At 43.5% G+C, this 26,248-nt stretch overlaps 2 protein-coding genes across 2 annotated transcripts in view; one reads left to right on the forward strand and one right to left on the reverse strand.

Annotated features, from left to right (window-relative positions):
• Positions 1-26,248, forward strand: part of T265_00228 (hypothetical protein) — a gene marked incomplete at both ends in the record, with an annotated part of 42,650 nt that overhangs the window by 3,364 nt on the left and 13,038 nt on the right. Inside the window, 4 exons of the mRNA XM_009163936.1 lie at positions 806-891; positions 2,193-2,348; positions 6,315-6,746; positions 22,309-22,583. Coding sequence (XP_009162200.1) covers positions 806-891; positions 2,193-2,348; positions 6,315-6,746; positions 22,309-22,583 — 949 coding nt within the window. The remainder of the gene's footprint in view (positions 1-805; positions 892-2,192; positions 2,349-6,314; positions 6,747-22,308; positions 22,584-26,248) is intronic.
• T265_00227 (hypothetical protein) overlaps positions 15,180-26,248 on the reverse strand; it is a gene marked incomplete at both ends in the record, with an annotated part of 30,784 nt that continues 19,715 nt past the window's right edge. The window contains one exon of the mRNA XM_009163935.1: positions 15,180-15,553. Coding sequence (XP_009162199.1) covers positions 15,180-15,553 — 374 coding nt within the window. The remainder of the gene's footprint in view (positions 15,554-26,248) is intronic.

A 26,248-nucleotide genomic window follows, 5' to 3' on the forward strand; every position in this document is an offset into this window, starting at 1 on the left:
ATAGGCGTAGTACGTAAGCTTTAGAATGACAATACGAGAAGAATGCAAGTCTCCGAAGAGTGTGTAGAATAGCTGGTGGAGGCTCTGCAGTGATGACGACAAAAATTCAAGGAACTTATCACGGGAAACTTGTCAAGAATGCTTTATGAACATTCTAAAAGTCACATTTTACATACGGATAAAAATAATTGGACTATTGCTAAAGAATTTAGCACCCTTGGAGTTTATTCTGAGTTTTAGCATGGAACCGATATGTCCCGCCCTGAAACTTTCCGTTTTCCGCACAAAAATATTTGATTTTCGGCGATAGAGGTTAGCTAATTTATCCGTTTTTGTGTGCTCGATGTTTTTGGTCTCGGCTTGTTGTTGTTGGCAGTCCTCCTAATTTTCACATTTACGTTGTTCATTTCTAGACCAGTGGGCAGCAAAATTATTCACGCTCATCTTATCTGAAGAAGCTATCCTGGAAAAACGGGCAAATTTACTTTTTTTTGCGAAAAAAGTAGTACTTAAATGTCATGGCGACGCCAGTTGTATGAGTGTTGCTCGGTGCAGAGTGATTTCCTCTTATTTTGTCAGCAGAACCAGAACTAATTAGGTAAACAATACATTGAATAAAAAGTTACATCGATTTTCATGAAAGGGAACACCTGAAGCACCGATCAAATACATTTTCTGTTGCGGTAGTCTCCACCTAAATTCAGTCAGACTTATCCTCCATGAAGGCATTGGGAGCACCGATTTGAATCGAATCGCCTCACGTGTGTTGACTCAGTGTGATGGTACTTTATTCACTTTCATACAGGTACGGTGTCGTGATGGATCCAACGGCCTGGTTACGATTTATTCTTCAAACACCAGATAAGTACTATGCCTTGGGCCTGTTGTTATGTAAGTTAAATTGATCGAGTTTGTTGTTTTTCTGTACACCAGTCTGTAGGACACCATTGCCTCTTATGTGCGTTCGGGTGGTTGTGCTCTCTGTCGAAACCTTGGTCGTGTCTCACATGCAATTTGGTGGGTTGCCACCATATTTGCCATGCACTTTGGACACCGTAGACTACCTGACTGTGTTTGCTGGGAACCTGATTTTGTCTGATATTTATCGGAGAGTGCGTGTGTTAGTGTGACGCTTTCTGCCGTTGGCAAAGTGCCGTTGGTGGAACCACTAGTGAACAGGCGCACGGAAATGTTGATAGAGTCTGCCGAGTGGATGAATCATCCCGTACAAACATAAGTTAAAGAAAACTTACAACGAGTGAATAATACCAAGTCCCAAATGGCACCCACTTGTCTTCTGCTGGTATGATTTTCAAGACGGAATTCACTGAAGCTATCACAGCGGTTGAACAAAATAAGTTTACATAAGCAGAACTTGAGAAAAATGACTAGAGCTTATCGCTCATTGCTTGCCGTGTTGGTCTCAATTACTCAACTTTTTCTATTTTCACACCATTACATTGGGAGTTAGAGATTTACGTACAGTCTAGACTAACCGGACATAACCGCTTTGACGCTGTTCCATATCTAACAACTATGTAGGACCTCATCTATCAAGATTTTCAAGGCAAGGTTGCACGGGCCGGAACATTTCCAGCCACGTATGCATTGTGTTCAAAAAGATCTACTGGAACATTTTGGAACCAAGAAAGAGGTCGACTTGACGCTTATGTCACTTAGTGTCCATTGGCTGGATAATTCAACCTGCATCAACCGAAAACCCGTCTCTTGAATCCCCTAACCTGATTAAACTGGATTGCCCTACCAGACATCACATATATAGTCGGACCTGTTAAGATAACCGGTCTTTCGGTTATCTCTATATCGTCGATCGATTGGTAGGCTCTGTGGGGTTGCAGCTGAATTAAAACTATACGTCAACCCCCTGGAAAGCCTCTGACTGAGTGTTCGGTAGCCTCATTGGATTTGCTAATGAAGTGAAATGAACTGGCTTACGAAAGTATTTTGTCCCTTCAGATTAGAACGGTTCAATTCACGTTGAGTATAGGGTAAAGAATCTTCCCTGAATGTTAAAAATACCCCTTATAACCGACTGAAGTACGTAGTCACTAGTTCTTTTCAGGTTACCTTGCGTAGATGAACGGCTGCGCAGTTTCTTTTAACCGTATGGTTAACCGAGCACCAAGTTCCTCTTCCTGATTTCAGTCTGATTACTGTAAATTATTTCACAGGTTGCAATCTGTTCATCATTGCTGCCTGGTTTCTGGAATACGCCGTCGTTCAAGGAAGGCTCCATCACAATATGGCCCTCGGATTAGGTTGCATCAACCTTTTCTGTGTGCTGACCTTCCCAACTGTGATCATTTTGATGCACGATTTCAATCCGCGTACGTTTATAAATCTTTGTGTCGTGCACACACCGAAAAAAACTTTACTAGTATGAGTCCCTACATTCCGGGATGATCTAGCTTGCAGATTGTAGAACAAATAATTTACTCATTCTGTACACAACCTTAATTCACGCACTATTACCATTTTGTTCAAAATGCGAAACGGCCAGTCAATATTAGAAGAAAAATAGTAGCATCCTCCGCCCACCCAATCATCTGTTCCGTTTATCACAATACACCAAACTGTTTCTGTTATGATCACCTACGGGACGTAAGAGGAAGGATCATATTAGAGGGACGGCTCCCCCAGAGAGTGTGAAAAATCGAATTTGGTTTCTCAATACAAGTCCAAATAGTGGGTGGGTAATGTTACTGATAATTTTGAAGGTGACTTGGAGAGATCTTGTACCTAACTACTGTTGTGGTGGAAAGATAATAAATCATTTCACAAGGGCCATAACAGAGACGTGATGAGACTACCCAAAAGGGATCATTGTAGTGATCAGATCCAGTTAGGGGTTTTTATTGCATACCACTTAACTTAGATACGATGTAGGCCATCTTCTGGTTATGATAAGCTTAAGAGGTTTGTTAAACAACCATCTAGCCATGTGCATTCGCTTGCCGTTCTCAATCTGCAAAACCCATATAATCTCACTATCAGAATCCGTCACGGTATCCACGGTTTGCAGGTGTTGTTGCTTCGAGAATTAACTGTTGATCTTAACGTAGTTCCTTTTCTAACTTATTACCTGTATGCTACGATTACTGAATAATATCGGATTGTAGTACCCTAGCGACTGTTCGGTTCGAAGCAGCTTTGGAGCTTTGGGCAAAATCAGGGAGTAGTCAGTTCTTATTGGAATTGCCTGCGAACCGACGTAAGGTTTTTCGAGTCCAGATGAAGAGCTAAGTTTTTCGCGTTTCTCTCTTTTACGCTAAAGTTTCATGGGCTGCACCCGCTCTGAAAAGAACCATAAAGTTCTTACCTCTCCGCTCTTCCGATNGATGCGTGCGTAGAACCATCTCTGTAGAAAAGCTCTTCTATGGATAGTTAACGTGATTTCCTGTCGTGTCCAGGTTCATTTTATCAACACGCAATTTCCGGTCGTTCAGAACAGAGGTTGGCTTTGTTTTTATCTTATTCGCACTTACCTGGGTGTTTCCGGAGCCAGATTGGATAAAGTGATGGGATGAAGTTACACGAAAAAAATAGAATTCCTATTGTCTATAAGGCTTAGGATTTCCAGGCGAAACTCGGCTTAGAGGTTGCTGAAAACGTTGAGCGCCTTCCGGTGTATAACATGGAAACCTTTAATGTCAAAACACAGCGTAATGGAATGAGATGCCATTCTTCGACGTTTCAATTGTCACGGGCAACAATCCATCGATTGTAGAAATCCTTGAAAAACGTTACCCACAGTAACCGAAACGTCAGATTATAGCATCTTATTCCACTACACTGCGTTTTGACTTTAAAAGCTCATATAACACAATTCTCAGTTTGTCAAATGAAGCTGATCATTTCGCAGATTGAGTAATTCTCCAAAAATTGGTCTTTAACCATCTTGTCAAGAATAAAGCACTTAGCTTTTTCCGCCCATTCTACAAATCATATAAGTGATCTTTTACTAGCAGAAATAATAGATTCAATTTCACTTCTCTATTTGCATTTCAAGAATGACTGATTGATGTACAAGGGTCGGGTTTACAATGCTGCGGTGCGCTCCATATTACTATATGGATCAGAAACCTGACCGCTGCGCGCCGAGGACGTCAAAAGACTTTCAGTGTTTGACCATCGATGTCCTCGGAGCATTGCCCGAATCTGGTGGGAACACCGGATCAGCAATTCTGAAGTACGTCGAATGGTATTCGGGAGAAATAACTCACCCTCGATAGATGAGCTGATCACACTGCATAGGTTGCGCTGGCTTGGCGACGTGTTGCGTATGCCAGTCGACCGACTTCCTCGAAGGGCTCTTTTCGCACAACCACGTGAAGGGTGGAAGAGATCTAGAGGCGGTCAAACAATGACTTGGCAGGGAAGTATGAAAGCCATTACCAGCAAACTCAGCTGCGCTGGTAATTGCCGTCTTTTTTGTTGGGGACCCCGAGACGGGCCACATCAATGGCTAGAGACATTATCAGACATGGCCCAGTCGCGCCCTCAATGGCGCTCATGCATCAAAGCTATTGCCTTCAATGCATAGCTCCTTTTCCACTCCCCTGCTTGACAACCCACTGACGGTGCTGGATTTATGCACCAATTTACCAGCTCGCGCGTGCAATGCGCAGCTACCTATCCCCCCCAATCATCGGTGAACGGAACTGTGGCAGCTACAACCAGTGTACGACGAGTACGCGGTTCTTACAGCTGACAATAATGATGGCGATGATGTACATCCCGATAGAAGATAAAAGTCCTTGTGGTGCAGTTTTTTACCATTTGATTTACTTCAAATACATCAGGCCATCTGCAGACTGCTCTTCTAAGGCAACAGCATTTGAACCGATAATGAATGCCTAAAATCCAGGCTATGACCAAGACAGACAAATATATATGAAGCCAATTGTAAAAGATACGTAGACCTAGAGAGGATTGTTTTCACTTGAATCCCTCATTAATGTTGTCCACTGTATATTGGTAGCTTGGGTGAGTTTATTCGTTGTTGATCAGGTGGCTGTTGATCTGTTCAGCAGCCACTAAGTACAAATATCCCGTTATTCCTCAAAACCAGACCCGATGTAGATTTTTTCTGAAACAACAATCATCAGTCCATATTTTTGTTTCAACGGCAGTGGTAGTTCCAAATACAGTAAATCATCTAATACTTTTTCACCACTAGCAACACTGTATCCGCATCTGCTCTAAATTTACTGGTGTTTGATGGGACATATTCACTTAGTTCTCAATCATGACTTCACAGTCATTGTCGGGCTTTGGAATAGTAGTGTTGGGTTTTGCTCCGATTCTCTCAGTGTCTACGTAAGCTCTTATGAGTGAAAATGCGTGATCGTCCGATGCACTCACATGGTATATGAGGCCTACAAGTTTCGTTTTGAACCAACTTTCTAATGAAGATTGCTTCGTTTGAGTGAAGAGGACCTGAAAAACTGAGAAGTACTGTCAATAAAGTTGCTGAACGCTATTTAATTAGTATCTATCCATCTTAGATGTTTATCCTAACTCTCTTCAATGCCCGAAGAGCCGAGTTGTATCACAAGCCTGAGGTTTCATCCCGGTAACCCTTTTTTCAAGCTTCATTCCGATGGTCACTTGTGTACAGTTTCATGGATATGGATATCAAAAGATGAAATGGCTGTCAAATATCGTAACAAAGACGAATTTACCTTGTATCTCGAGTATTCAGATCCCTCCGGTCGCATTGTGATTTCGACCAACTACTCTGCTAGTGGGAATACAGGTATACGGTCGAAGAGGTCATAGAAATTCCGGAAGATAAAGTCCCACTAATGTGACGAACTACTCGCTTCGTCGAACAGCATAATACACAGAACACGAAGATCGATCTGAACACTGCTGCGTCGACAATCATTTTTATCAAATCTATTTTAGGTACGACCATTGAATGAGACACTTGTTGAGGAGAAAACTAATGAAGCAGAATTGGCCCACAATCCAATCAAACATAAAGTTGGTGAAGAGTCAGTAGTAATTTTCAGTTCCTTAATCGCTGTAAATCCGTGTGAAGGCTTGTTTCGATGATTTCGGATCCGTTTATCCAATCACAAAGATGTTTTGTATCGACATTTGGAGAAATGGAACTTATCAGTTATATAGGCGGGCAAATATTAGAAAAGTATTTTGAGGCTTGGGGGTTTACATATGATAATCTAGTTGCCACCGCAGGTACCATCCGAGTAGCCCCACTCCGCTAGTTTCCCTTTCGAATTTTTGGCTATTGGTTAACCTTGAAATTTTCACTTTGATTTCCCCAGTTTTCAGTTCCCCCGTCCTGATGGTATACACTGTATTGTTTCTCAAACTGTGGTCGTATCTGGCTGTTAATCGATGGTGTCGCTTGTGGAGGAACCAAAGGATGGGGACTGCTCGAGCTCCGCTGCTGGCAGAACTGAAGAAGCGTCGCGAAGTGCTAGATTCCGAGAAACGGATGCGTCGCAGAAGTCAGGGTGATTCAGAGTGTCCTTCGCACGTTGATCTGGCATCAGGGCGGCGTGATTTGGAGATGGAGAATGCAGATGTCCTCACGACCCCGTTAACAACACAGAATTCAGATGGTTCTCAGTCAGTTACCGAAGTCCGGAATCGTCGTGTTGGGCAGATAGCACTCCCAGGAAAACTAAAGGAAATGGTTAGCTTAAAAGGTTCTCGATTTGGGCTTGAGGGGAGTAAATCCCCCAGTTGTCTGGGTAAGTTTTTCCCCCATCCGGAAACTTGTTTTGAACATTTTTTCTTATGGAAGTTATGACCTGAAACGATAGTTTCCGTGAATTAATCGCCCTATGCATATATGTGCTGCTGTCCCCGTTATCATTACTTCCTACTCGAATATCCAATTATGTTCATACCTCCGGCTGACGACATTCGAATTGCATCCTCTCTACTCTAAAGAACTGAAAACTGTTAATGATATCAAGGAAAAACAAAAAATACCCCTGAAAAAACCCGGATCACAGCTGCCAAGTTTCTAGTCCCCCAAGTTCACACTGTGTTTGCGGTTCCAACCGAAAATTCTAGTCAACCGCATTTTATTCAACTTGGATCCGGCAGAAAAAATTGTTTTTATCTGGTCAGAAACGACTTAACCAGCGTAGCTTATAAGTGTAATTATTGTTACAGTTCCGTTTCCTCATGTTGCGTGTGACACCATTGCCATATTGCTTCTGATTTACGACTGTCCGGTGCGAAATACGCTTTCTAGATAGCTGTCGCACACCAGGTAGGTTTTCATCAAAACTGTCTGAGGTATTCGTCGTTGCAACAAACCTCTTGTCACACTAGCAACAGGGGATCCGTGGACTGAGAACGCCACATTTGTTTGTGCTGTTTGCGCACTTTCGAAGTATGCACGGTAACTCATGGCTTCCAGCCTTCCTCTCACAAAGGCTCAGTAAATTTGGGGCAATAATTCAGTGTGAAAAGGTGCCATCCACTCTGCACCGATGTTTGTTCACAGTTTATTTTAATATGTTGTACTGCATCAGGGTTCTGCCTAGATCGCACTACATCATCTGTGTAGTCCGATTGTATAGATATGTTCGCATAGGTTAGGCGTCCTTCGGTAATAGTCAACACAGAGAGTTTCGAATAGAAGATCTGAAGACACTGAAAGCAAAGGCGAAATAATGGCGTGAAAAGCCATCAGTGACTCCAGCGGAGACAGAAGAGGATGCGGGGAGTTAGCATGAACTCTGACGTGGCGTTCTGTATTGTTACTAATGGATAAGTTTATCAAAGGGAATCCGATCTAACCTGTTGATATACGATATCGGAAGCAGCTTTGGCTCCCACAACATCTGTACACATCTTCGTTTGTGTATGTGACTTTTCAAAGCTACCTGGGTGCGACAGGACCACGATAACAGGTTTGTTCCTTGCAACTCGTGAGTGGTAGACACTTTCCGAAAGTTCATGCTTTTCAGGGCGTTGATTTGAGCGTCTGTAGTTTGAATAATCGTAGCCTGACTCTTGTGTGGCTGTAAGCAACATGAAAAACAGTCTTAGAAGCGCAAACGCTCGTATGCTGCTTGGTAAATTTGAACTAAACAAGTTTTTGAAGAATACGGGTTGAAGTGCACAACTTTGTTTCCTCCCCGTCTGTTCACGTTTATCGGGCTTGTCCTTCCACTATGTACTCGAAAAAAGCAAGTGCCACTACGAACCGAGGGACTTCCAGAACTTAACGGTTCTAAATTGCATCAGCTTCACTGTACACATTCTTGTGTACTAGTATCTTTATTCTAAAGAGTCGTATCATCATCAAACCAGCTGAAAAATGAACAGCAACAAGTTTTACTGAAAGTCGAAAAATCTACCTCACTCTGGCGAGTTAGGGTTTTCGGTGTGATTATGAAGAGGTTTATTAGGTGCACTTAATCGTGATTCTACGATTACGTGATAAAATGCAACTAGTGAAAAGCTGATAGATGTGATCAACGAGTACAACATTCTTTCTAGCTCACCATGCTGACCAACCTCTGATCGCATTAGCTCGGACTACGTTTGCGAATAAGCATGTGCTCAAGCTAAAATGGTAAATGCGCTCTTACATTGTTTGGCGTGTTAGACTTTTTGACAGTAGTATTCACAGATCCAGGATAGTGCCACTGTTATTCCTTCCAGTTAGAGTTTTTCCTCTCTAACCTATCGTTTTCGGCGGTAGATGAGATCTCACTTAAGCACAAACTTCAGTCCGCCTTGAGCCGCGCCATATTATATTATTATTAAATTAAATTATGTGGTATTATGCTATATTTTTGTATATGATATTCCTTCATTTTATGTTATATCTATGTAACATTGTATTGTGTGTACTCCACGTAGTATATATCATACATTATATCATACGGCACTTGAATTTCGTCTGTTTCAAAATAGATTCCAAATTTTGAGTGGTTATTGTAGCTCGCATATCAGTCGTCAGCTACAGTGGCATCTTTATCATCGTCAGGACTGATGAACGTCTCGAAGCGTACCCGAAATCACGGGCCGTGCAACACAACGCGTCAACATCATGTGCAACGAGACCGAAATGAGGGTCATCGATTGCAAAACGTACCTCTGAGACGAACACCTGAATGACTCTGTTTATGATTTTGCCGTATGCTACGCAATCGGAACTCCAAAGTACTAGCTTCTTGTGAAGCGATGTTGATAAAAGCACAGTTACTCAAACTGTGCACCGAAAACCTGTTGATTCAAGCCGCCTTGGAAATGAAACGAAACCACCCCTACCCTAGACGCATTTGGCTTATTTTTACCATAAATGTTGAGTGCTTTACGTCTGCGAGTGATGAAATTAATTTGAACCAATAACACCGCGCAAATTATGTCTTCTAACTGTTCCGATGAGGTCGATTCCTCAAACCTCGTCCCCTTCACATTTTATCGCCTTACTGTCTGCAGTTATCCGAAGCACTGTTGTTTATGCCCACTGTTTAGGCTGTTGGTGAGAATGACAGCTGGCTGGCTGGCTTGCTGGCCACATCTGCACCTCGTATCGTATCATTAATTTTGAGTGGTTATTGTAGCTCGCATATCAGTCGTCAGCTACAGTGGCATCTTTATCATCGTCAGGACTGATGAACGTCTCGAAGCGTACCCGAAATCACGGGCCGTGCAACACAACGCGTCAACATCATGTGCAACGAGACCGAAATGAGGGTCATCGATTGCAAAACGTACCTCTGAGACGAACACCTGAATGACTCTGTTTATGATTTTGCCGTATGCTACGCAATCGGAACTCCAAAGTACTAGCTTCTTGTGAAGCGATGTTGATAAAAGCACAGTTACTCAAACTGTGCACCGAAAACCTGTTGATTCAAGCCGCCTTGGAAATGAAACGAAACCACCCCTACCCTAGACGCATTTGGCTTATTTTTACCATAAATGTTGAGTGCTTTACGTCTGCGAGTGATGAAATTAATTTGAACCAATAACACCGCGCAACTTATGTCTTCTAACTGTTCCGATGAGGTCGATTCCTCAAACCTCGTCCCCTTCACATTTTATCGCCTTACTGTCTGCAGTTATCCGAAGCACTGTTGTTTATGCCCACTGTTTAGGCTGTTGGTGAGAATGACAGCTGGCTGGCTGGCTTGCTGGCCACATCTGCACCTCGTATGTATCGTATCATTTATGCTAGACGTCCCATGGTGGCTACCCACTACAGCGCGACAATTTGTTGACACAACTGCTTATCACATGGCCCAATGTTGAACAGTTTTATTCCGACTATTGCTAAGATACATCGAAACCCCAGCCTGTCCTGGCCATGTCTGCGCTGTTTAAATGAATTGTCTCCATTCAACATCCAGCGCAACTGTGCACCCAGACGTACCAGGTACAGCTGTTTGTCACTGGCAACACTCATTTCCTCTGTACCTGTGTTTGGAAGTTTCCGTGAATATGGTGAGAACTAGGCCCACCAAATCCGTCCTGGTCAAATATGATTATTTTGGTGTTGTTTGAAAGTGTAGTTACCTTGCTGCTAACCACTTCCCTCACGTCTTCTTATGATTTGCACTCTGCCTCTTGGTAATATTTCATTATCTTCTTCACGAGCACAAGTATCAACACCGTTCTCGTATGAATTGTTTATAGGCTGTTCAACAGTCGCATACTCATAACTGTGCACTATGCGTCCCCTGGTGGATATGAGCATATAACTGGTTGCCTACCTCAGTTTACCATTCCATTAAAGGCCTCCTTCGACCTTGTCGCGCGAGGAAAATTTACGAATGTAGTTTGAATGGTGTCTGACCGAGAATTTATACTGATTAATTCCAAAACAAGGTATTTTGGTAGAAAATGTAGGGTTCTAGGGTGTATCCTCAGTGCTCACAAAAATATTCTCATTTGAAAATGAATTACAAAATTGAAGCAAAGTTTCCATCCTGTTTCAAAAATGGCGGAATCTGGTAGAATATCGTAGAAAAAAGTAATGAGAATTGGCTTGGTTTTTTTTCGCTACTTCATCTTCTGGTACAAGATGCTTCTCTGCCCAACTTGGACCATATTTTCTAGTTCCAAAGTTTGGACTTACAGCGAATGCTCATAATGTGGACGGATGCGACTGGACCAAAGCAAACTTGCCGGTTTGACATGTCACACAGTCCTATTGGCGTTGTTCAAACTTGAGTTAGTCACTGCTATTATCCATTCACTTGGCAAATTGTGCTGTGCTAATGTATTGCAGTCTGTAGTAGCGCGTCAGAATCGGTACTAGCTGCCCCCCTTGGTAACAAGGTGTTCTCCCATCTATCGTTCGTCAATAACAACAAAATCCCACAGGTACTCTGCTTTTGACTACACTTATGATTTAAAAAGAGACGGACGATCCTAGTTTCATAGCTGTAAGCAGACTTCTGAGTTTCCCCCAGTCACCTGCCATCAGGAACCCTCCTTTCTGCTAAAACCATTTGGTGTGGTCTCCAAGATATACCACTTGAGATATCCATCGTTCATCAAAAGTTCTCCTAGCAGGCTCCAAGAAACAGAACCTAGCCTTTCGGTTTTTCGCTCAACTATGGGCCCGAACGACAGCCAAATTCTTTTTGAGCCTCAAACGTCATAATTTATGTAGCTGCTAATCGAGTTTGAAGTAGCGAACTTGATACCCGTGGTTCGAGCTCAACCTCTGCATCTCGACCGCTCCTGTCCAGGCTTGGGCAGCGGGGAAGTACCCCAGCCCCCGTGCTTCAGTCGGGCAGCGTGGCAACCAGCCACCGCAAGGTCATGTTCGGCCAACAGAATAATAACCATCACATCGGTCATAAGTCAACACATCTGAGCTACCAATGTAACAGTGATACTACTGGTGGGGAAGCACGCGAGTAGTATGTGTTGTTCGTAGAATTTCGCTTTGCGTCAATTGAAGAAGGGAGATCTGTTGCGGAATTCGTGGAGCCACTTTGTAACATTTGCTTGGATTTGACCGACGAATGAGTGGAGTCAGTGAATCTCCAGGAAAGTTCAAGAAGACTCGTTCGGGAGAAGATCGGTGTCCAGTTTTCGTAACTAAGATGCAGATTATAGTTTTGCTTCCCTGTTCAATGGTCTGTAACCGGTCATTTGGCATTTTCGAATAAATAACTCCGCAGCGGAGGCCTTCTTCCTTTCACCAATATTCCAACACACTGCCAACCCTGGATGCAATCGATGTGCATCTTGCCTGACCCGTGCTGAACAAGGTTTTCTATGCTGCGGTGAAGTTACTCAAAAGTCGAAACGTTAGGCCAAACGCTAATCGATTTCTTAGCCGCATATCCATTTATGTCGTTCGGTTTGGTTGGATCCGGATCCTCAGGGAAAAAGGAGATAGGTTTTCCATCTAAGACACCATAGTGTGTGAACAAAGCACATTTATGCGTGATATCATAAGTTAGATCATAGAAAGCCACACAAACGACAGAGTTGTAATAGCTTAACCGGAGCACATTAGAGATTGATAAAAATGTTGGAGTTTCGCAAAAAGTGTTTGATTTGAAAACCATACGAATTCGTAGAGGCGAGTAGGTTTCATGTGAGATCAGTTTGGTTTCGCCCTCACTTGATTTCCCTCTGGGTTGTAAGTAGTAGTTTACATGGTCTGTTTATTCATTATTTCTCCAACCAAAATATTTGTCTTCTAACTCTGGTTACTTACGCGTGGTTAATATGCTATATCAGATCGAACAACATGCGCAACGGGTTCTGTTTGGTCTGAGTAAGCAAGGAATGCCAATAAATCGATACCGGGTTCCGGAAACCGAGCCGCATACGAGATATGGGGTTCTCACCTTGAGACACGTGAGCAAGGCGGCCTGTATTTCCGATAGTATAGTCGAATGTATCTCGGTCAAACGACACGTAGCATCGACACCTTACATGCTTTTTAATCACCGAACATTGATCGTTTGCTAGGAAAACAACAGGAAAGAATCAGTTAAGTAGCTAATCTAGCAGACTTCTCTTCTATGCAACTGAAAAATTCTCCCACTTTCCGTACCTCAGCCTTCATTTCCGTTAATTTATTTCAGCCCCTTTCATCCGCAGGGGATTTCTATCGAGGGGGCGTATGGAAGCGTGCTTGCAGAAGAGATTCCATATGAGTGCGTCGCTCCTCTCACTTGAAAAAAAAATTAAAACTGATAAAATTATTGTCCAGTAGGGTCTTTTTCCGGTGATACACTTTTAATCTATTATCATTTATTTTTGAGGAGCATGATCACGAACATAAAAAGTGAATGCAAGCGATGAATGCGAAAGAGTAACAGGAGAATATGGGAGAAAAGAGAGAAACGTCTCGTTCGAAATCATGCCAAGAACAGTTCCAGTCTGATGAGATGATTTCCAGAGTATGTAAAAAAAATTTGATATAGAAAAACGCGTCTAAAGACCAACAACCGAAGGAAGGACAAACAATGTTGAATGCTCTCCAAGGCGCGGTAGGCACTAGCACAGTCAAGACTCGCGCATCAGGCATAAAGTGTCCGTCATACTGGGTCTGGTGTGAGATTAACTGGCAAAAATGTACGTTCAACGCCATGTGCCACGTATAAAAGTGTCATGAGTACGCAGAGAGCCCACAATGACAAGCAAACACAAGTCACTGACTGCGACCTTAGGAAGTCCCAGTCCAATAACAGCCTTAGCGGATTAAGCAAAGCAGATCCCCCGATAAGAGATGATCATCGGTTGGTGAACCAAAAAGTCGACATAAAAACCGATGGCATGTAGGGCTTAGATTATGGCGAGGGAACATTCATCAGCACCATTCTGCAACATTCTACTTCTCATTCCACACAGTCACTCCGCGCCCATCTGAGACTATGCTGACGTCTATTACAGTTGCACGGCGATCTTGAACAGCGATTAGGTCGGGTTTGATGAAGGACGTCGAAGTAGGTGCTCTCAACTCCTCGAAGACGGTGTATCCCAGTCGACGGAGACGTTTCGCGAGTTCCCTTGCAACCCGATTATGAAGAGCACATCTGGCATCATGCGTGATCCAGCACCAAACTCTCCGGCTGGCCACAGTTTCCACGACATAAGATCGTCTGGCCACCATGACCATGCCGAGCGCTTCTAACTCTCATCCTGAGCAGGTTGTATCGGAGCTGGATACCGCGGATAAAGATCCGAGGAAACACTCGTTCTGGAAATACGAGCCATCGATTCGAGAGAGGCGAAGTGACCAACTCTCGTAAACCGCGACCGTCAACGCTGTTGTGCAGACTATCACCCCAAGCAGCCACCAGCTCTTCCTTGGTGTTTACGCATGCACCATGGACTCGGATCGGAAGGCTGAGATTTCGAGCAATTTTGCCAAATGCGGAATCGTTGACCACGTTGAGTAATACTCGGCACTGAGTAGAAAGGAGCTTTTCCATACGTGTTCTCCACTGCATTGGGATTGTTGCACTCAGAATTGGGATAACAAGTCCCCCATGTGGTTTACCGGCGTGGATGTAGCTGATAGGGGCTTCCTTCGGTAGACGTAGCCAGCCACGAATATATTGCCTGATGTAGTTGTCCAATCTTTCGAGCGTGCTCCGGTGTACTTGACCGAGCACGAGCGAATATGTCAACCTTGGTATCAGGTAATTCCTCGTGATATCCATTCTTCGATGCGGCTTCAACGGGGCACGCGTCACTTCTTCGAGCAGTTTGAGCAGATGCTGTCGGTGGTTGAAGACCCCTAACCCCTTGGAGGTAAAGGGAATGCCCAAATATTTTGCAGTGTCTGTCGGACCCAGAGGAGTGATTAGGTCCTTGGCAATGCGAAACAGTTCTACTAAGACTGCTGTTGCCCGAAGTTCCCTGTCCCCAAAAATAACAATCAATATAGTCTTTCGGGCGTTTATTTTCATGCCAGCTCTTCCCAACTCGACCGAGGCAGCTTCAAGCTTCTCTTTAAGGCGTGCCTGACTTTCTGCACACACGACCCAGTCGTCAGCGGAAGCAAAACCATCTACTAAGGTGTCATGGAACTGGTATCCCTGTTGGGGCATCGACAATCGAAGAACCTCATCCATTGCCATAATGGATAATAATGGAGAGATTGGGTCTACTTGCCTCCATCCTCTGTGGCAGTGAACCTCGGAACTGGGGAAAACTGTCACAACAAATTCAAAGGACTATGCGATATATCGAACAAGAGGTGACAGAGCTCCAAAGGCCTCGGCAGATCTGACGATTGTGTCATGCGAAACCGAATCGAACACTTTCGATTTATCGACAAACGCCAAGCTGAGGTTAGAAGCAGTCGCCGATGAGTGACGAAGCAGGGCATGTAACAGCGATGTGGCTTCCAAACAACCGTCTCGATGCATAAATGCAAACTGAAGTGAGAACAGTTGCAATCTTCGACTCGAGCGATCAGCAAGCACCTTATGGAAGCAACGGACAAGAATGGACGACACGGAGATCGGTCTCAGTTGATCTGGTGATGTTAGATGTGGGACTTTCGGAAATGGAGTAACACGGGCCCGAAAAAGATGTGGAAGACAACCTCCAGATAACAAGAAAAACTTAAATATCCAGCGAGCACATTAGCATTGAACCGGCGGAGCGTCCCGGGTGTGAGCTGTTCCAGGCCTAGGGACGTATTCCCCATGAAACGGATCATACGACGAACTTCCTCTACCGTAATTCAACCGTAATAGACGTTAGCATAGTCTCGGATGGGCGTGGAGAGATAGTGTGGAATGAGAAGAAGCAGAAGTATGGTGCTGATGAACATTTCTTGGCCACAATCTCAGCCCTACATGCCATCGGTTGTGATATCGACGTTTTGGTTCACCAACCGATGTTCATCTCTTATCGAGGATCTGCTTTGGCTTAATCCGCTAAGGCTGTTATTGGACTGGGACTTCCTAAGGTCGCAGTCAGTGACTTGTGTTTGCTTGTCATTGTGGGCTCTCTGCGTACTCATGACACTTTTATACGTGGCACATGGCGTTGAACGTACATTTTTGCCAGTTAATCTCACACCAGACCCAGTATGACGGACACTTTATGCCTGATGCGCGAGTCTTGACTGTGCTAGTGCCTACCGCGCCTTGGAGAGCATTCAACATTGTTTGTCCTTCCTTCGGTTGTTGGTCTTTAGACGCGTTTTTCTACATTTTTTTATTTTACATACTCTGGAAATCATCTCATCAGACTGGAACTGTTCTTGGCATGATTTCGAACGAGACGTTTCTCTCTTTTCTATTCTCCTGTCCTGTTACTCTTTCGCATTCATCGCTTGCATTCACTTTTTATGTTCGTGATCATGCTCCTCAAAAATAAGTGATAGTGCGGCATTTCTCTGAATCTCAGATGAGTTTTTTTCGTTGCTACACTTTTATTACTGTTGCGTATACCTCGGTTGAACGCAATACCAAGTATGCCACGATAGCATGATTTGAATGTGGCTTATTTTTGACATATCAATCATTTATTAGAGTAGCAATTACTAAATATAAGTAGCATGAGCAATGTGCCAAGCTTGAATTCGGACCACTGACCTGGAACCTAATGCACGCGTGCTATTTGAACTCAGCTGCAGGGAAACTGGCTGTTCATCACAGCTCTGCTTAATGGATTAGCGATTTATATTTGTCAGTATCACTGATGATTCTCTCACGTAACTTCCATAACGAGCCAGGTATTGATGTCTTTGTAGTGTACTATTCATAAGGTTGCTGAAAATCCGTCGACAGCCCACGACCGGTTTCGCCCTTCTTGGGGCTCATGAGCAACCTTATGAGTAGTACATTATAAAGATATACATGTATTGCGATATTTCAAATATCGTAGCGGCTGAAACATGAGGCGGCCTGGTGCAGCACATTCAGTTGCCTGAGAACATCATAAACGAGAGATTCAGCTGGGTTCCAGGTGAGTCTCTCGAAAGAACCAAATTGGTTTGCAATTGAGGTATTGATGTCGTTCAGACATGGAAATGGTTTTCATGTATCCCGTTGGAAAGTAGGCCGGGGGTTGTTGGAACTGGAATGAACAAATCCCAGTGAGTGTTGCTCGTGTTCTGAAGGAGATCCACAGAGGACAACCTTCCCACCGAACGACTGTATTCGGACTTTATGAACTCACCCACATCCGTGGCTCCCAGGTCACGTACTCTAATTCAGTCAAAATAAACTAGCTGAACTGGGAGCCAACCGTTTTGAAATAGTTTCATACTGCTTCTTCAGTGTCGTGAGCACGTGACTTGCTAACTGCGGTTAATTTGAGCTTGCCAAGAAAAAAGAAACGAAATTATGGTGTCATAGCATGCCGCTGATCGCTACAAAGAAAACAAATTCGGTAGGTTAGGAGAAATCTCATTGCTCAAGTAAAAGTAACCAACGGTAGAGGATGGACTAGCAAGGTTTCGCTGTCATCCTTGTTGGTAGTTTCCACCGATTCCTAGAGTGATTCGAACCGCGACTCTCCGGTGTTTCCACCGATTCCTAGAGTGATTCGAACAGCGACTCTGCCATTCGGTGACGCGTGACTGTTCAGCACTCGCGCTAATGCTGGACATGGTGCCATCCTTCTTCAGTCACACAGCGGTATTCGAACGAGAATTAGTCTGCTGAGCAATGAAAGATCCCACGTCATAGCCCTTTCGTCTGAGAAGTCCCCATTCAGGGAGCCGGATCACCGGACACAAGACATGATTTGTTCTTCGCCCAGTCCTCTCTACCCGTGAACTACTGAAATTTCTGGTTTGCCGCTTCTGCCCAAAGGCATAACGCTCAGCTACTAAATGAAAAGGATCCACAGCTGGACCGCACTTTTTGTCTTTTCAGCAGGATAAAATATCGATTGAATCCACAGGAATTTCTCACCGCCCTAAGAACCTGTAGCCTTCAATCAGCGGAAGTTGTGCGTGGACGTGTGATTTGGGCCTGAGGGCGTTACGCTGGTAGGCTACTATCCTATTACTGTAGCCTTGCTCAATTCACATAGCATCTTCGACGCATTCGAGTTTAATGTGAATAGCTGAAACTCCGGCACAGCGGCACTTTACATATCGTCCTAAGTGGTCTCGACTCGCTGTATTTTGTTTTCTGTCAGGTTATGAACTGGACTTGCTGAGTAGCTCTGTAATTTGCAGGGTTACATCTGTAGCCAAAGGAGAAACTCAGATCGCACGGTAACGACACTGAAGAAAACCCGTAGAGTTACATGGTCAGGTCGAAGTAGGGTCTGCACCTTTCGAACAAAAGTGCACATGGACCAGCCAACACTTCTCGCGAATGTGGTTTAGTGTCTCGCATTCACTATGACTTGGAAGTGCATAGCCTAGTCGGGACAGAATTAGGGCTGCTCAAACTAGAGTTACATGGATAAAGATTCGATAAATTCCACAACCACCCACAACAATAATTCTGCTCACTGAAACACTTCACAGGAAGGTTACTGCGGTTCTGTCAGGCTTCATTCGCTGTGCCCAAAAGTGTTTCCTTAACGTACTTGAATTTTGTATCCGAACCCGAGGTTACCGTGGTCTTCCTGGCCGCCCCGTCTAGCTTTTAACATTTTACCAGCCCTTAAACAAAATTAGCTGTGCAGTGCGATTTAGTGCATAGATCGAACGTAAAAATGGCACGTTGCTCTGTCACACCAAACCTTGATAGAGGACTTCATACTGTCTGGTGGTCAGTGTACACGACCTTGTGTGGCAGTCAGATCTAATGCAGCGAATGAGTCACTGATGCGACATTAGTGTTGAGCGCGTTTTTCATGGTGCCGACGCTTTGAGCCCTCATTCATTAGCAGATGCGCATAGTACAGGTTTTAACTTGATCCGACAGCAACCTTGTGATTATGAAAAAATATACATAAATGTGAAAATATACTGCAATTTCTGGAATATCATACTAACTGAAACATGAGGCGGCCTTTGTACAACCTATTCACTTGGAGAATATCATAAAAGGGAGTCTCCGTTGAAAGCCAAAGTGATACCTAAATGTGTATTTGTCGGTTTTCACTTAGATTACAACTACCGCTTCGTCCTAAGGACCACTAGATCAAGTGGACTAGAAGTGACACGAGTGACGGGGACAGGGCGTTTCGGCTTTTCAGTTAGTATATGTCAACCTTCGGTCGGTGCTTGCCTGTGTACGATCCCAAACAATTTTCATCTTGTGATTATCTTTGAAAGGCAGTTGCGGACCACCAGAGTTCCCGCACCACCAGGGTAGGATATGCTTTACTGTATATCCGTATTAATGTTTGCATGTGTTTGTTTAGTATGCTTTAACATTAGAACAACGGTAAAATCCGTCACCTGAATACAACTTACTGCAGTCCGTCCTGCCGCAGCATACTACAGCAATAAACTGACAGCATAAGGTAAAAAATTTCAAGGTTTTTTCACTGTTCGTCACAATAAGTCTATTTACTGGTCTCCATTGTGAATAGGCTATACCCGAAATTTACTTCTAAGAGTTTACTAGTTATGTTATGCTTTCACGTAAACGCCATAGAAGCGTTGGAAGTACACAAGCTTAATATGGAAAAGGATTTATTCATTAGATCAGATTAGAATTAACACTGAAGTTGCTACCATGTTTTCGCATTTGACCGGTTTTGAGGTCTCAATAGCACCACCAGGCTCTAAGTGTAAAGTGGCCTGTGACCTTGCCTGTGAAATCGATGCACATGCATGATCTAGACCGTGTTTATGTGACTATCTGTCACGTCCATGTTGATCTTAGTGGATTCCGTGCATCGTTTGTCAGAACCTACTGAAGTCGGTTACGTGTGAATGTGCAGTACCACACCTGTGTATATTGGAGACCGACTACGAAAAAGTGGAAGCTATAAAGGAACCTAAAGCATATTTCTAGTCATTTATGCACAGCGTTATAGTTGCGCTTACGATGTTACTCTCCAAATGTTGTTAACGCTAAAGCGAACTTATGATACAAATTTCTTAAAACAGTTACCATAAAACCATATATATATATACATATATATATATATATATATATATAAACCATAAAACANCAAAAGTTCCGTGGGCTCGCTGAACGCAATTCAGAGTGAAAAATCATGGAGTACTTTTGGTTTCACTTGTATGGATTGATTAATACTATTAGTGATGTATAGATCGCTATCAAAAATGGCCTTACAGTCGTTCCAATGTTGAGAACCGCTCATCTCTAACTAGCCAGCCTTTAATAAGGCTACATCTGCAGAGCAAACGCGCAAATGCAGAAATTGTACTGTTTTTAGCAATTACCGTGCCTTTTTGTTTTTGTTTACGCTGGTAGATGTTTAGATGCTCCCTAATTCCTTTTAGTCAGTAGAAACAATGATCGCGATGTTAGATGTTCCTTACTTTTTCTACGGTCATTGCTTAACATGTCTTTCCAAGGCTATTTTTCTAAGCACGCACCGTATTTTCATGTCCCGTGCAATATTCTTTTATCATATTCGTCTGTCTACTATTTTGTGAGTCTGATGCACCGGTTATACGTACCGTTCACTGTGTTCCTCCGAGGATCCCACACTGCTGGAAAAGTGACGGTGTTGAATACACTCTATCCCAATGGTTATTTAGGGCCTTTTCAAAGGTCATCGATGCACACAGCCAGGTTGAAAACGTAACGGAGTAAAACACAATTGAATAACGGCTTCGCTCACCCCGTATGATTTTGAATGATGCTGGTGCCGCTATGCGGAAATATATGGCGGTATTTCCCACCGTACAATATGTTAATTTGCATATCCCCACCATCTTTTGAAGAAACCTTGTTAAAATCCACAAGTCAACTGAATATAGAGTCTTGTGGACAGTTTTTGGACATTTTAGGTGCCTCTTAGTGTTTCGTACTGCATTCTACGACAATAAGAGTTTAAAAAGTGTCTTTAGTTTATCGTAGAAATCCGTATCGTCCTATTTTGTGTGCTTATTGTTTCGAGGTAATGATGCCTGTCTTCACTGTTGTACGGAACCTTATCTGCTGATTTAAACCTTGTGGTATTTTTCATGTTTCCTTTTTGAAAAACTTCTGATTAAGCATGTGATCCGTTTTGATTCCAATGGCCGTAGGAGTACTGACATTCTACAGCCCTCCTTGACATACAACATTCCGGTAATGGCCAACGAACCGTACGTGCGATTTTAGCGAACAGTGTAAGCACACGGTAATCAGGATTGAAAAGATCGGGCCTTCCTCAATGTGTCCTTAAGATTGTAGGTTAACAGATACTGTGACCGGTATTAAAGTGTCAGAGTAGGCCTCCAGCGAAGATACTACCATAAATTGTTCTGGATCCGACCACATGCGTAAAACTTAATATTCAAGTAGGAAATAAGCCAGGTAGTAACTCCGGGAATTCGCATTCGTGATAAATCCCAAGGAGGGCTTAATCGGTGATGGGTTATCAAAATTTTTAGCAAACTTATAGGTTGTGTTTTTAATCCCATTTGAGTGTGTAGCGCACGTTTATGTGCTAACCATTGGGTGGACGGCTTGTGTGCATATTTTTGTTGGTTATCTTACCAGTCTGTTTGTTTAGTCCATTTTATTCCCATCTTATTAGGGTGTGCAGGTATACGGTGATTCCGGTTCCTTCTGGTTATGATCAAGGACACAAACTCCTATCGGAATTTGGATTTCCCAGGGAGACTTGTGAAATGTGCACTACCAATGCTGCTTAGCGAAGATGAAATGTTTTGAACAGATGTTGACTTAAGTTGTTTGATGCAACTCGTCATCACAAATGGAGAATAGTCGCAAGTGATAAGTCGCGAGTGATAAGTTACAGCTACATTAATATTGGGAGCTCAGATTGTCATAATTATTATCTCCACATTGCTTTAGTTTATCCATGTCATCGTGCGCTAACAATTAATGTCCACCAGTCGGTCATGAGCTGCAGTGAAACCTACCCTTGTGTAAGTTGGCTTAGCCACAGGGCACTTGAAGTTAATCTTATGACTCGTCTTCTTCATGAGCAAACCTACTGAGACAAAATCCCGGAAATTTCAAACCTGACATAAGATCAACTTTGTTTGGTGCTTACGGTATGTGGTTTGTTAATACTTATGAGACCATTCTTGCCAGCCGCATTACGACTGTAGGATTTCAGTGTGATGTCTCAGTCAGCTGACTTTACCTCCTTATAACCAAACATATATGTCCTAATTCACACCAGTTTCCTTCCTTTGATATTTAAGGTTCCGTTGGTTCACTCTCGTATACTGCACTCAGAATGTTAGTACATTCATTTGCTCATTTTATTTAACCCTTTTTCTAGGTTCTGGTAATCGTCTGCCTGTAAACAGAGCAAGCATGAGTGTGACTGATGAGTACCGTACACTGCTGGACATGCTGGAGCTGGAACGCCACTCATTGGCACCGTTCTCCGAGTGTATTGAAGTGACCTTCAGCGGCTATATCACATACCCAAACAACGTAACGTTGAGCAATTTGTACTATTTTATTTTCGCGCCCACTCTCTGCTACGAACTGAACTTTCCGCGTACCCTTACGATACGGAAGGCTTTTCTGTTCAAACGCCTGTTTGAACTGGTAAGTTTTGCACTAAAACTGAGTTTTTTTTTCAAGAATTCGTCATATGAAAGGAATTAATAAGGAGCAAAGAAGTATTATGATACTTGAGGTGGATGAGAGACCATCACTACAATTATTTTCACTGTTACTGGACACGGGGATGTAACTTGTTTTAGTTCCCTACTGCAGACACATGGAAAACCACTTTATCTTGGTACAGCTGCATTATCATCAACTGTTCTGCCATAAGTGCTGAAAATGTTTTTTCTTCTGTTCACGCACGCCTACCTTCAAACGTTTCACGAAGTCTTTGGAAGCTTTAGAAACAAGTGACTTCGTCCTTTGCGCCTAATAGCACCCAAATGAATTGTTCAAAATTTGCCTGCTACCGCAGATCCTATTCACTGCCTTCTTGTGGCGATAAGTGTGGTTGAACGTCCATTTGTTGTCTATTTGGGGGAATGGCCAAACCGTTCTTGCAAAGCAACAATGGCGAGACTGCACATGAGTCCTACTGAATTGTTTGGATGGCGCCTTGCTTTGCGACCTAACAGTCTTAAAGGCGGTGCAGTTTAGTTGTTTCCGGCCTCTTATTACCTTCCAGGTTGGACTTGGCTTTGTATAGGTTAGAAGCGTACCCTCGCTCAAAAGCTGGGTGGTACTTGGTTGGCGACCGATAACATGCCCCCATGAAAGTCACATGATGACGCCTCCTACATAAAGTTCCGTCCATGCCACAGCACCCCTGAAAAATGTTGCACTCTGTCGATCTGTTGGTTAAGATGACCAGGACAAAAGTTGATATCCCCAGTAAAAGAAATTCTTCATCAGTTTGTGGAGTGCTCGCACTCCTCTTAGCGCTACTAGCCAAATTATCAGCGTATCCAGGCTCAATTGAATCAGCAAACAGCTTTCAGTAACTCGATTGGCGTTCTCCGGAAAATAATGAGTCTAGGTTCTTGGTGGGGACATTTCTTACGGATTCTGTCAGGGACTACTCAAGCATGTACTGCTGCTGTCTCCTCAAAGAGTACTGCTTAACGACGTATGTGTTGCCTGGAATACAATGTCTCACGGTGGCTCGTCTTAGGAGTACCCCTTGTGGACTGTGGCAATTTTGCCCCCTAGTCCTCATCAGTCCTTTCCATAAAGGGTGAGATCTATGAACAATATCAACACTTAACCAGGAAGACGAGTTGAGAAGTTTTTAAGGGCGCATGAATTTAACGGCCAGTTTGACAGACAAGATATAAACGCCGGTTTATTTCATACCAGTCTTGTGTATATGGTGACAGCTCATCAGATTCACCACGCCTAATCTGTTTGTTGTCGGCATTACACTTTTCCAGCATCCCAGAAAACACTTGATGTTGTAGTAGCCGAATGAAGTCCACACCCTAAATAGATTACATCATGGTGTTTTCATGACGGGCCCCATCGATTGAAGCCTAGTCCTTAATTATGGAACTGTGTAATCTGGAAACGTATTAGGTACGATCACACAATTGTGCGCACCAGGCTCAAATTCCACCATAGCGCGAGACGATTTCTGTCTTCCGAAGCGCATCGTCGGTCGCCTGAAAAGCCAACAGATACTGTCACACACGATAATCGCCAGGTCAAACGCCAAAACTTCTTATCAACCAACCAGATACGTAAAACGACGGCGAATAACTTTGGACACCTATGTAACAAGTCACCGTTTGGCAAAGTCACATGGACTTCTAAAGGAACAGTTTCTTTCTTCGAAAAAAGTTTAGTGACAATCGGTAGATTTATTGCTGGGCAACATTTCGCTTTTGACACAAAAGCTTCGTCAGGCCAATTGACTAGGTTCCTAGGTTGGTCGAGATTTACCCAAAAGGTCAACAGAAGCCCATCTCACTGAAGTGGCTAACTTTCGCACTTCCCAGTCAGGAGACATTGCATTACACAGTATCCGGACAACACATTAGGCTTAAAATCCTATCCAAACCTCGTTGATTGCACTGCTCCATTGCTACGATACTTCAACGTACAACTTTTCAACGAAAAGGGTAAACACGAAACCGAATGAGTTGAGTTTTTACCCTAGAAGAGCCTTATGAACGCAATACTCCGTGACAAACATCGCACACATACTGATGATGTGTTTTATCCACTTCCTAATTTTGTTTAGTTGGTCGTCAGTGATTGTGAACAATCCTGTTAGCTGACGGTGTCTCCGGGCGGCTTATTGAGGTCCGCTGCTCATCAGTAAAGATCTGAATCAAGTTGTTTGGCGAAGAAACTACTGTTCTGGATATCGTTTTCGAGATTATCTTCTGCCATCATTCGTGCCCTTCAAATTTGTTGAGTGCTCGGTTGAATGGGCATTAATTGGATACTCTAGTTGGGTCCTCTAACCCGGTTAACTAACTCCGGAAAAGCTAATGACACCATTGTAATAGGAGAGAATCCGGAAGAACTCGAACGTGTGTTGAGCAGTTTAGCTCATGGGATAGGATTAAGAACTGAGAAAGCTAAGATTTTCAATACAAATGAGGTGATCGAACAAGCCAACTGCCTGGTTTTTGTCCTATTATGTGAGCGAGGGGAGTGGAAGAAGAAATTCAACGTCAAATCGTCTGTACATGGCCTGTCTTCTGACAGTTGAAGATCCTTCCATGAAGAAATGAGTTTGTTTTCGCACAAAGTTGGTAGCTTCGATGCAACCGAAATTCGTACCTGCGAAATGTGTCCATGCCGAGCAGAGGATATACAAAAGCTAGAGGCGTTCATTCACCATTCCCTCCGACCAGCAGTTGGAGGAAGTCCAACGGTGACATCCGGAAACGTTATCAATAGCTACTGGATCCCTCCCAGATCCTTCAATGAAGATAAGTATAATAGTTGAATCTGTTGCTTAGACCGATGCCTGAAAGAAAACCAAAGGCACAGTTCGGTCAAAATTGGCGAAACAAACTGATGCATTAATGGAGCCAACACTACATTTTTGCACAGCCGGTGGTTGATCTGGGCAGCGCCTATCTCGGACATTTCTGAAGCAGAATAGCCGTCTGAGAAGCTAGTCACCTTAGAGCAAAGCAGGCTCGGTCCTGAGACGAGCTGTTACGGGATTTTTGTTACCCCCTTGATGACCCTCGTTACACAGTCGAATGGGTGTATCTTCGTTGTGCTTGCCATGCTCTGAACCATGCTGAACTATTTCGTGCTGCACGGTAGCGGTTACGGTAGCTTATTCGGGCAGGAGGTTGTAGGGAATGTACATGGACATAATAACGTTTTGAACGAATTCCGAAAATTTGTTCCCCGTCTGCTTGAATGTGTCCTACCTAAATCTGATCGTCTGTGAGCGTCTTTTTTTTCTGGCCGTCACAACATTATGGTTCGAAAACGGGTTAGCTGGATTCCTGTATGCGATTCATTCCCATCAGTCTGCCACAACTAGACAGGGCCCAGTCAAAATCTGTGTATCTTGGCGTCATATCATGTGCAGTCAAAAGTTAACGGCTCATCAGAATCTAGTTTATACACCATTCCAACAGTTTCTGACAAAAGTCAGATCTGAAAAAGCAAGATTATTATTCACCAAGTTAAGGCATCCATACTGTTCTTCTCTATGTTTCATACTAACTCAACTCAGAATTACACACCAGGCTCCGTTCATAAGCTTTCCCTAAAACTGCTTCGAAGAAGCAAGC

The sequence above is a fragment of the Opisthorchis viverrini genome, assembly GCF_000715545.1.
Source record: "Opisthorchis viverrini unplaced genomic scaffold opera_v5_2, whole genome shotgun sequence".
Lineage (NCBI taxonomy): Eukaryota > Metazoa > Platyhelminthes > Trematoda > Opisthorchiida > Opisthorchiidae > Opisthorchis > Opisthorchis viverrini.